The sequence below is a fragment of the Rhyacophila brunnea genome, unplaced genomic scaffold, assembly GCF_057557595.1.
Source record: "Rhyacophila brunnea isolate RB1 unplaced genomic scaffold, BYU_Rbru_1.0 scaffold_21, whole genome shotgun sequence".
Lineage (NCBI taxonomy): Eukaryota > Metazoa > Arthropoda > Insecta > Trichoptera > Rhyacophilidae > Rhyacophila > Rhyacophila brunnea.
The window spans coordinates 29,429,525-29,442,703 of record NW_028232871.1 but is presented as its reverse complement, the minus strand read 5'-3'; the positions used below and the strand labels follow the sequence as shown (position 1 = coordinate 29,442,703).

General features: G+C 35.6%; 1 protein-coding gene across 3 annotated transcripts in view; it reads right to left on the bottom strand.

The window, feature by feature from the left end:
• Positions 1 to 861: 861 nt before the first annotated feature.
• The window catches only part of LOC147070929 (uncharacterized), a 43,874-nt gene continuing 31,556 nt past the window's right edge, over positions 862 to 13,179 (bottom strand). For all 3 annotated transcript variants that reach the window (XM_085949024.1, XM_085949022.1, XM_085949023.1), the window contains one exon: positions 862 to 2,723. In XM_085949024.1, coding sequence (XP_085805150.1) covers positions 1,961 to 2,723 — 763 coding nt within the window. In that variant the 3' untranslated portion in view covers positions 862 to 1,960. The remainder of the gene's footprint in view (positions 2,724 to 13,179) is intronic.

The following is a 13,179-nucleotide window of genomic DNA, read 5'->3' as shown; positions in this document are numbered from 1 at the left end:
GGTTTCGACTTTCGGCATCTTCAGGCACCATGCGTACTCACCAAAGGCAAATACACACTGACAACGAATACAGTTAATTATTGTTTATATAGCAATTTAATACAATGAGGATTAGGTTTGTATAAAACACCATAGTAAATGACTTATATATGTTATTCATTCAGTAGGCACATTAAAATACTATCACTCGTTGACAGTGGAACTAGGTTAAGTCTCGGGAATTTAATAAAATCAGCTAATGAGAAATGTCACTAAATACACCTACCGTAATATAAATAAACTAGTACAAAACTCAAATCAATTAGAATTTAAAGATCAATTTTGTTGGTTTTTCTTATTTTCAGTATATACTACTAAAATATGTACCTATGTATTGTATTTAAGATTTTGACAATTGAATTTGACCAAAAATTGTGAGCTATAACTATAATTTAATTATAACAATTAACATATTAAAATGCAACATGCTTTTTATTAAACTGACGCCAGAGAGGTGAACTGATCTACTTGTATATTCAACGACTTTTAAAAATACCAAATTGGAAGATGGTAAGAAGATCAAAGATTTGATCTTTCTATTGAAAAATATTACAGTAAAACCTCGTTAGTAAGAACACTGATAATTCGAAATTCGCCGAAATTCTAAGTTTTCGCAAAAAAAAGTCCCTTGAACATTATTTTCATATATCTTTAATTCGAATTTCGTAATTCTAGCTACTTGGTAACTTCAATTTATCAATTAATGACAAATGGTATTGGCACAGATTTTAATTTGTAAGAATTGTATCGGAAATTCAGTAGCCACATCTATGATCGGAAACAAAATTAATGAAAAACAACAAAAACAAAAAATTTCAAAATTTTTATATTTTTCCACCATACATTTCAGGAATTCGTATTGACGAGGTTTTACTGTATAATTTACGGAAGGCATTGTGTAAAAATATTACAGAGAAGACATACCATTTTGAAACGCCCATGTCTCCGATATTTACAAATGTATGTCAGTTTACCTCCACAGAGCTGAATTATTATGAAATAATAGTTCAAATAAAGCAATGACACGAATTAACAAAATAAGTATGTACATGTAATTAATTTAAATCGTTTAACGTTCGTCTCTCTTACTCCAAACTAGGGATTGCAATACCGGTATTCCAGTATACCGATATACCGGTTTTAAAAATCCAAAATACTGGAATTTTCAGTAACACTCGTTTACGTTTTTGAAGATGAATTTAATAATATTTCTTCATTAGTTTGTACTGTATTGCCTATTTAATTGAGTGTATAAGTTATGTGCTGCTAAAATGCAAATATATTGACTGGAAACGACAGAGGTGAAATAATAATAAAACAAAATCCATCAAAATTCGATAGAGTTAAATTAACATAATATTATTTCGAAATAGAAAACATCCGTGACAAATGTTCAATTATTCTATAATAAAATTATTGAAGTCTACAATCGCTGAATTGAAGAAGCTTTTCTTGCAGCCGCACTTATTTGCATTTACTGAACCTTTTTGAGGGTTCTAGTCAAAATTATCAATTTATTTGTAAAAATCACTAATTCTACAATATTATGATCAATAGATACATATTTGTCAACATAATAAATGTAGGTGGGTGAAGTACTTACTTCTGTTTATGTTTTAACGAATACCGGTATTCAATAAGTAATACCGAAAAACCGGTATTGATATTTTCATTTGGTATTGCAATCCCTACTCCAAACATACTACATTGTAAATAATATGTCAATAAAAGTAAAGGCGAGATATTAATTTTGATTCACTGATGCTGACACAGCAAGGTGATAGATTTTCCCATGACTAATAAAAATGTTAAATATTCACGATCCACGAGGAATACAAATTATTTGAAATACTTAAAACACAACATTTTTATTTTCTTTTATAACTCTCATCGGTAAGACTATTTATTGTAAATATTTTGATTAAAATCCACTGGCTCCGACATCTTCTGCATCGATTCCGAGCATAGCCATATCCTCCATTTCTTGAGTCGCCTTCTTCTTCTTTATCTTTGCGGGTTGATTATTGAGAGACTTCTCGGATTGCAGGGGCATGTCGCACATTTCACCGGGCGGATATATCCCTCCGGCGTAATTACTAAAGCCCATCATGGATCCGGGCGGCATCATTCCCATGTGGTTCGGCTCCATATTATGTCCCATATTAGGCCCCATCATTCTGGGTCCCATATTAGGGTCCATATTGTGACCCATCATGCTCGGTCCCATATTCGGATCCATATTGGGACCCATCATGTTCGGTCCCATATTGGGACCCATCATGTTCGGTCCCATGTTAGGATCCATCATATTCGGCGCCATGAACGGATGGGGAAATCCCGGAGGCATGGGGCCTTGAACGTTCGGGAATCCGCCCATCATATTAGGCGGCGGCATATGCTGCGGCATCATGTGCATATTGGCATCCACCGGTATATAATTGTTGTCCTGTTGGTTTGGAATATTTCGATTGTCTTGCTCATTTTTTTGGACATTCTCCGAGGGGAATATGATGTCTAGAGCGTCTTGAAAATCCTTATGGAGGGCATCGGACTTTCCGGAAGAGGAGCCCGCCGCCTGAGGTTTACCGCCTCTCTTCGCCTGAAGAGATGCTCCCACGATAGACGTGTTAGATCCTATCACTGGAGGGGGTGGCGTTTCCATCGCCTCGTATGCTGATGAAATTCTAAAAAGATAAAACAAACAGTTATTATATTATTATTGTTTACATTTGAAAAATAGTTTAAAAAGTAGGTCACAGAACACATCATCCTATAAGTAGGAAAATTTAAATTTTATTAGGAAGTATTATTAATGTTAAGGTGATGTCTCTAGGTAAAGTTGTTATCGAAAAATAGCTAGAAAAGTTTATTAATCGGTAAATATATATTCAAAAGTAATGAGAAAAATAAAATAAAAAATTAAGAAGTATCATGGAGTTCTATATACCAAAAATACGTGTCAAATTCGGTACATTTCTATCGGGTGGTAAGAATGAATGACATAAGATTTATTATCAAAATTACGATAAAAATGTACGTAAATCTATTACCCAGGGAAACGCTAAACGAAAATTGGAATTTATTATATCCTTATATCTTGTTTTTCAAATTTAAAAAACATCGATTTAGAGGTTAGAAAGCACGCAATTAAAATCGAAAAACCTCGGCTTAGACGCAATTTATCGCGATAAACGCTTAGCGTTTCTATTAAAAATATTATTTATTAATTTTTACGGCAGTAATTTGAATTTAATCTTGTATTTTTGTATATTAACGAATCGATAGAAATCGAAACAATAATAATTGCCCAAATTCAACCGATGTTTAGCTGTCCGGTGCTGCCACCGTGGAACTATTTCGAAACAATACACATATACAAAATACACACACATGCAACAACATGACATTGAAAATGAAACTCACACATAGACAAGACAAAATAACATTTTTCTGCTTCATTTTCGCTAGGATCAGTTTGTGGTAAAACTTCGACGCGAAATTGCCATATGAATAAAAATAACTTTATAATTAAAATTACAATATTTACTTAATATACGTAGGAACCTGCCTATATTCAAAATTTGAAACTGCGAATTATTTGCAATTAGTATTTGCTTAAATTAAAACTGTTTTTTATCATTATTTATGATAAAAATAATCAACAAAATAAACAAATCTCGCATTTTAACATATGGTAGCATTCGTGCTCTCGATCGAATACACAGACATCGAATATCGGGTTTATAACAATTCTTCTTTATTTTTTTGCCATTATTATATTGTTTGAAAACAGGAAGGAATCGACTCATCAGCATAGATAAGATACTTCTCATCAGTAACATTTTTGTCAAGTAAGTAAACTTTTCAGTGTATAATAAATAATATTATTATCGTACATCAAAATGACAAACTATGTCACGCAGTTTTGATTGTCAAACAAACATTCAAAAATTATTTAAAAGAGTTACATATACTGTATTTTCAATCACCATCATGCATTTATCATCAATATATATTATTTTAGGCGTATACTCATCGTTTTCGTAAAATTATAAATACTTTACGTCAGTTTGAGGTTATGTTTATGACAAATGTCATCGAGCCTATCTTGTACGTTTTGTAAATTATCTAATAGATAGTGAATTTCTTTCATTCGCATAATATGATTGTAGAAAATCAAATATTTTATGTGCTTTCAAACACGTGTCCGTGTTTTTAATACAACATAATCGTAAATTGAAAACGTTATCTACAGTGATAAGTTTAACACGAGTATATGAATATAATGAGGATATGTTTTTTTGTTTACATATAGATAAATCTTTTAATACTGATGAACTCGACGAAATATTGGACGACAGTGACTGCGAAGTCGGCGACGGTTACGAGTCCGACAACAGCGACGACATTTACATTCGACATTTACAACCTTCGACATCACAATCCAGGGTTCTTCCCTGGCTCACAAAATGGTAGGTTTACAATTTTCTTAATAATATATTTATTGGTTTTATATACCATCCAGTCATACATTAGATTCATTCATGCTTTGGCATAAAAACAAGAATTCATTACATCTTGTACACATGATGTAGCGATTGTCTCGAATGAGGAGTTGATGGTTTGAATAGTAAACTTCAATCAAAACATATTATTGCCCATCATTATTTGTATTTTTACTGCTAAATACTTGAATTAATGAGGAAATATGGATTATGTAATAATATTTTTTCCTATTGTTTCAGTATGCCGAATGCTGGTCCGGAATTGGAGGAAGATTTGTTGGCGAGAGGGCATGTTGCTGACAATGTACTCAGCTCCTTTTTCGAATACTTCAAAATCGCTCTCTTCGAAAAAATAGCTGAGCAGACAAATTTATATTCAGCACAAAAAAGGGACTTGTGGTCGGTGAATACGAATTCGAAATTCGTATTCACCGTCATCCAAATTATGATGGGTACATTAAGGTTTCCGCAGACTCGAATGTACTGGTGTTTATGATCTAAGCATTCCAATCATTAATCAAGCAATGCCCAGAGACGGGTACTTCGAACTGCGGAATCACTTTCATTTTGCAGATAACACTGCTGACCGCATGGGCTGCACAGATAAACTTTGGAAGATTAGTCCCTTTTTAAGTGAGGTTCTAAAAAAATGCCATACTTTGCCCAGACCTGCTCATAACTCCATCGACGAGCAAATGATGCCGTTCACTGGCCGCTGTAGACACAGGCAATTTGTGCTTAACAAGCCAAATCCTGTAGGCCTTAAAAATTTTGTTCTCGCAGCCAGAGATGGATTAGTGATAGATTTTCACATATATGTAGGGAAGGGAACGGTATCAGATGGAGATATGAAGCAGTTCGGTCTGGGCGCAAGTGTGGTCAAGTTACTCTGCCGGACTCTCCCCAATCCTCCTGCATTGTCTATACTGATCGTTTTTCACTAGTTTGAAGCTCGCCGATTCGTTACTTCAAGACAAAATATTCTTAACTGGAACTGTCAGAAGTAATAGAATCGGCGATGTGATTAAGAAATTAAAAAAACGATAAGGCAATGCAGAGGGGAGATTGGGATGAGAAGGTTCGGTAGGATGACAAAGTCTGTGTAGTCAAGTGGAAAGATAATAAATCCGTGTTATTATTTTACACTGCTGTCGGCAGTACTCCTGTTGGTACCTGCATGCGATGATCGAAGGAAGTAATGAGGAAGATCAGTGCCACTCAGCCGGCCATTGTAAAGCACTACAATATGTCGATGGGTGGCATTGATCTTTGCGATCGGGTAATTGCTTATTACAGGACTGCGATGAAGACATGCAAATGGCCTGTGAGGGTTTTTAACCACTTTGTGGACTTGGCGGTAGTAAACTGTTGGCTAATGTATATGCGGAATTGTAAACTAGAAAATGTACCCCGAAAGGATATTATGGGACTGTTGTCGTACTGAATCAGATTAGCGAAAGCTATGATTCGGTATGAAGATCGGGTAGCCAACATTTTAACACTGCCAGCACGAGGTCGGCCAAGAAACATGTCGACATCGCAGGTAGACACAGAGCCACCAGCTCGCAGGAGAACGGTTTTCCCCCAACCGATCGCTGAGGTACGTTTGGACAGCGTTGGCCACCATTCAGCATCCGTGTGCAGATACCCTGGATGCAAGTCCCGCACCAGGTATATTTACATAAAATGCAATATATACGTGTGCACAAAATTTTGCTTTGAGCTGTATCACACAGTATAGGATGCAGTTCAAAGCAATTTTAAAGTAGATATTTAGGGTTTTATTTCATAATTTTAACTAATTTTAAGTGTAAATATATTTAATTATCCTATTTATAATGTTTTTGTATTGTTTTTATTGTGTAATGTTCTATTAAAATTGACCATTCCTATGACAAGTTGTTTTCTTTACCTTCCCTAAGTTTATAGAGTAGGTAATATTCATCTGCAGTGTGACCTGGTAGCATATATAGTACATTAGGATCGGACATGGTTGAAACGAAATGAATTGGGATGTCTATATAATATCGACATTGTCATAATTATAACTACAGTCGAACTCGGTTATTACAATCTCGGACATAGCGAGATCTCGGATGTAATGAGGAAACAGTCGTTGACATTTTGTATATGATTTTCTCCATACATTTTTATTCACTGTTATAACGAGATACTTATCGGATATACCGAGCTAAAATACTGGTAATGTGTTGATCGTTTAAAGACATTTCGACCCTAAGCAATAAAATCCGATCGGACAGGATGCCGCCGGGGACAGATTACGTTTATGACACTAGTTAAGTGTCTAATTGTTGTTTTCGCCGACAATAAAAATACCTATTCTCTGATATAACGAGCAAATTCAGCCGGTCCAACCTTCCTAGTAATAACCAAGTACAACTGTATATTCCTTATTTTGTTTAATAATAATTCGAATGGCATTTGTTTTGCTATTCATTTCATATCATTCTTTTATTCCACCTATACTAGAAATTCGATGTAATTGTCAATTGTACAAGATTAAACTCAATCTTATAAACATTTGTACTTAAATGTTCATTTACTACTATAAATGAATTTTACTGTAGAAAAATATTTATATTAATTCGTATTGACAACGTAAAAAAATCTGGTTCATTGGCTGGACAGGATACCTTGTATTGCCACTGTAAAAATAACTACGGTAAACAAAATGTAAAAATCATAAACACTTTAAATCAAATCGACATGTTAGAATTGTAAATATTTTATGGGGAAATATTAATTGTAAATATTTTTACATAGGTAAGTAAATATATAATAAATTTAAATGCATTTTTATCAAACTTATGATTTTTAATATGTGGCGACACACAATATTTTATTTTATATTTTATTGCCATCTGGTTGCGATCGACGAAAGTTTTTAGTAATACATTTTTAGAAATTCATGGTAGATGCCTGTAGATGCCTTTAGATGGCGTTGAAGTCACATTTGATCGTAAATTGAGGCAAAGAATTCGCCTTAATAAAACTGAATCAACTTTTTTATATTAAATAATTGTACCAGTTTGGAATTCAATTTATTCATTTTAATTACTAAATTTAAGTATACAATATTGTTGTATAGGCTACTTAATGTATTTGTGAATGTTTTGTATCTTGTTTTTTTTTAATTTGGTTATTTTAAATGTCTATTTTACTTCATATCAGTTGAAAATGTCCCTGTGAGGTGGACGAAACCGGTACAATTATTTAATATAAAAAAGTGGATTCAGTACAAAAAACTTCTTCTTCTTCTTCTTTCTTTGCCCATATCCGCCCCTTAACTGGAGCATATGGACACCACGCGGCGCCTCCAAGAATCCCTGTCGCTCGCCAGTCTTCTTGCTTCGTTCCAGGTCAAACCAGCATCCCGTAGCTCCGCCGTATACACTCTGTAGATTGTATTTAGCGGCCTTCCAGGACGCCGGAATCCGGTCGGCTTGAAGAACAGGCAAGCCAGGTTAAAGTTCTCTTCTGGCATCCGCAGCACGTGGCCAAGCCAGGTCCAACGTCGCCTCTTCACTTTCAGCGTGATGAGAGGCTGCTTGGTACGTTCTCTTATCTCCTCGTTGCTCCTAAAGTCATACCACCGCACACCCAGTATTCGTCGCAAACATCTGTTTTCGAAGCTCAGTATACGGTTGCTCTGAGCCTTCGTAAGGTGCCATGATTCGCTACCGTAAAGCAGCACCGTCAGAATGCAAGCGTCGAATAGGCGGCATTTGGTTTTGACCGAGTACAATCGTGAGTCCCAGACATTTCGCATCGAGTTGAATGTTGCTCCAGCCATTCCCATTCGGATAGCGAGCTCTTTCTGCAAAATGCCATCTCCCGTGATGTGTACCCCCAGGTACTTGAAGCTGTCGACGCTCTCGATGCTCTGTCCATCGCTAATCAGAGGGAAATCTGGATCAGGACAGGTGCTATTGCACAAGACGTTGGTTTTCTTCGCGTTGATTTTCAAACCAACGCGAGAGGAGTTGTTATGCAACCTGTCGATTGTCTCTTGAATGCCCTCGATTGAGTTGTCGAATAGGACAGCATCATCGGCGTATTCCAGGTCGCATAGCTTCACCGTGGGGGTAACAGGTATGCCTCGGTCGGGTGGTATTGACTTCCGTAGTATGAAGTCAAAGAGAATGATAAAGAGAAACGGTGCAAGGACACAACCCTGTCTGACTCCGGTCGTGACCCCGAACCATTCCGTGACAGTGTCTCCAATTCTGACACAGCATTCGCTATTCTCGTGCAGGCTTTTGATTATGGCAATGATCTTGGGAGGGATCCCGTATGCTCCCAGTATCATCCAGAGGGAGGGGCGGTGCGGACTGTCGAAAGCCTTCTCATAATCCACAAAACAGCAGGCCATCGGACTGTTCAACTCATGGCTCTGCTGGAGAAGACATCGAAGGTTGTGGATTTGGTCTGCACACGCTCGACCAGGTAGAAACCCGGCTTGGTTTTTCCTGAGGACGTGCATTATTGGGTCCCTTATTCTCATCAAAATGATGTTTGCCAAAATCTTTCCCGGAACACTGAGTAGCGTAATGCCTCGGTAATTGTCGCAGCTTAGAGGGTCACCTTTTTTAAGAAGTGTGATGATTTCACCGTTCACCCAGTCCCTTGGGCAGCGCTCTTCTTCCCACACCTTTGTCATCAGATGAAACATAGGGTGCAGGATTGCGCTCAAGCTGTACTTGAGGAATTCAGGATGAATCCCGTCTCCCCCCGGTGCCTTTCCGTTCTTGAGCCTTTTCACAGCCGATTTTATCTCGGTGTGCGTGGGCGGGCAATCGGAAATGTCGGTCGCTCGGGGAATGTCCAAAAGTAAAGCTTCCGCAGATATGTCAAAGGGATCCAAGGGGGGTGGGCGGTTCAGCACTCCGCAGAAATGATTCTTATATAAAACTGATAAAAAACTAAACACAATTAACGAAATTATTAGGGATTAATAAAGATAGATCTATAATACAATTACATTTTGTAGTAAAATGTTTTAAAACAGTCTCAAACATGGGTGCAAAACATTTCCCAAACTTATTATAGCACCAAAAATATGATTGGATAAGAATAGCACTTGCTAAATCCTTGACATGATATGATCATATTATCACGTAGAATAGTTAAAGACAAATTGATTGATATTATATCGTAAGATCCATTGAAGTGAAATTTAATGAAAGAAGCATTGCATTATTTTGGAGAAGGCAAATCAAGAATATCCAACCATAACAAAAGTAGTACCTATTGGAATTGATTGTGTCAAGAGCATAGATTCCTCGTATTTCTTTTTATCACTCCATATTAACTGGAAATTATGTCACTGCCGCTTATAGAGATGAGAAATTGTACAGACCCCACTGTCGACGACAGTGATATAAAACTTCATTGGCTGCACTGTCCCATATCAATAGGACGACTGATAAACAACCGCAATTGCGTTACGTAAAATGTCAAAAATTATGAATGCATTAAATTGAATGCCGTCAAATCGGGCGTCATTGAAATCGAGGGGCTACTTTGATACTTTGAACATGTTTTTGAAATTGACAATATAGTACCTACCGTAATGGTATGATTATAAGTTATTTTAAAAGAAAAATCTATGGTCTACCTGTCAAACTACAAATACGGTAATTAAGTGTCCTATTTGTTGTATATCGGTATCTGTAAACATCAAGGTGAATTTGGTGTCTTATTTGAAGAGTTATAAAATGTGAGTATCCTTTTAATATTATCATATTAATCCAATGATTATTTAAATACAATAGTGACATCACTATTTCTTTTTCATATTTAAAATTCTAATTTATTGAGATTACGTACACTTTTGTGTGATATGCTGATTTAGGTTGTGGGGCGTCATTGATACGGGGTATCAAAGTCGCCCCCACACTTAATACTGAAGATGTTGTTGTTGCTAAATTTTAAGAATATTCTTGTGAATTTTTTTTTAATTTCCATGTTTTCAATTTCAGAATAAGATGGTGCGACAGTACAAAAGAAAACTAGGTTTGAGAGCTTACCAAAACTACACGAATGACACATTGGAAGAAGCGGTTTTAAAAATAAAAAACAAAACTTTATCTATCAAGGTAACTTCTCGGCAGTATAAAATCTCTTTTGGAATCCTCCACAATAAATTAAATGGAAAACACACAAGGAAAGTTGGGAGTGTTACAATTTTTACCGACACAGAAGACGATGCACTCATAGAGCAGCTACTAAATGTGGCGACTGGGGATTTCCCTTAAAAATTCAAGATTTACAAATGTTCGTGAAATATTATTTAGAACAGCAAGGTAGAACAGTACCTGTTTTTAGAAATAATATACCTGGAAAGGATTGGGCCTTATCGCTATTGAAGAGACATAAATATCCGTGTTGTCACAGCGACTAGCCGCCAATATAAAGCGGTCTCGGGAAGCAGTGTCTCATAACAAACAGTGACTATTATCAATCCTGATCAGACTGACAACACTATAAATCCTCAGACTACATCAAAACCATCTACACTAAAAATTGGAGATTATATTCTTGGAAATTTTTTATTGAAACGTGACAAATTGTATCAATATGTATGCGTCGTCAAAGAAATTTTAAATAGAATCGACTTAGTCTGATAGTTATTTAGTTAGTTATGGGATATAAAAGTAAAGGTGGAAGGAACGTGTTTATTGCTGTAGAAAATAATGTTTCCATTATTTGTAAAGACGATATTATAAAATTTTTACCCGACCCTGAAATAATTTACCTTGATATAAATACTGTTGTGTATCGCTTTGATCAGCACACTGATATCAAAGAAGTTTAAATTATTTTATTTTATGTTTTATGTTATTTTGTATTGTAATTTTGGTCTCGTATAAAAATGTTCCTAGTTCTTTGTTGTTTACCCTGTACTTTTTTGATAACATGATGAATAATTAATGTTATAATACAAACCTGTAAATTTTTTTGTTTATTTTTTTGATTGAGAATACGTTTTCATATTTTTATTTTATTGACTAACTCACGGGGTGACTTTGATACCCTATCAGTAGGGATGGGTTTGAAATCCCACATATAAACTAAAAAAAGCAGAAAAAAAATAGGTATCGAAGTAATGGTGTGACTTTGATCGGGTACATTTTATTTTCACACGTATTCGTTAAAATGTCAATATAATGTATTATTTGGTTGGTATTTATAATGCAATATTTACATTATTTTTCAGTCTATTCCTAGTCGGTTTTGAAAATATCGTAAATATAAAATCAAAATCGATCAAAGCAACTTTATGGTATAGGACAATTCAGCACTGCTGACTAGACACCAGGAGAATGTATAACAGTGCGCCGCACAGATGAATGAAATGTGCAAAGAAATACATGTACATTACAGTTTGAAACATCGTGTAAACGGGCAAGTCTAAATACAAACTATGTGCCTATAATAAAGTGAGGTTTATGGTCATGACCCCCAAATCCTGAAGCGGGCCCCCATACCTATCACTAAGGTTAGGGGCAGTGTGATGTTCTGCACTAGTGTCCCTTAAATGGTATTCCATAATGGAACCTCAGGATTCCCCAAGGTTAAATTAAAGGCGTTTCATGCATTCTTAGTATATATAAATCCACTTGAATTATTGAGTTGGCGGCACTCGGCATTCTATTATAAAGCACTGATCGCAATCCCTTTTTATGGTAGCCAAGTAACAAGTGCCCTTCAATATATTTGATAAATAGCCATTTTTATTAGTTTGGAAACACACTAAAAATAATTTAAATGAATATCTACACGTTAATTATCAATTAATTATATCAATCGAACTGCACCACATATTTGGAAATGTTAATTGTTTTCAAGTAAAATAGCACCACACGCGACTTTTTTACTATTAGAGCAAATTTGTGTCACTTAACTGGTCAACCTGGCATGCACGGCCCCCAGGTTAAGAGCCCTGTCAGCCCCCCCCCCCCCACCCTTGTGGGGGCCACGTTTATGGTTATTGCAAAGACTTTTGTCAATAGTGTGACTTTACAATCCAATATTGTATTGCACTGAATCGCAGGGATGTTGTGTAATATTATACAAATTAATCAATATACCGCAATGTACTTCAATTAATTTTTGGTTGGCAACTATATATGTCTTGCAAAAACCTTCAATACCGGTGGTCCTCAACTTTCGTACATAATTGGTTCCCGAAAATGTGTACGAATGTTGAATGTTCAAAAGTAGTGCAATCTAGACAAAGATCTCTCCATTTCATCTGTCACTATGCTGTGTCTTTGAAGATATTTTTCCACAATTTTGAACATATTCAATTATACATAATTTTTGTTTTAGAAAATTGAAAATATCGTACACCGGCCTAAGTTGTACGAACGGCCGATTGAAGCAAAAGATTCGCCGCCTTCAGAATGCCTAATTCTATCTTAGTCTCGATCGCATGAAGTTTATGAGTCATTTATTTCTTTTTGTCCGTATCAACACTGCTAAGTATATATAGGCGAAATATTTACGCATACATAAACAAAAAATTGAAATTTGAAGAAATGTATGAAATAGCAAATTGTATAAAAGTCTATTCGCCTGAACGTTGATATAACATGCAAAAATAAAATTG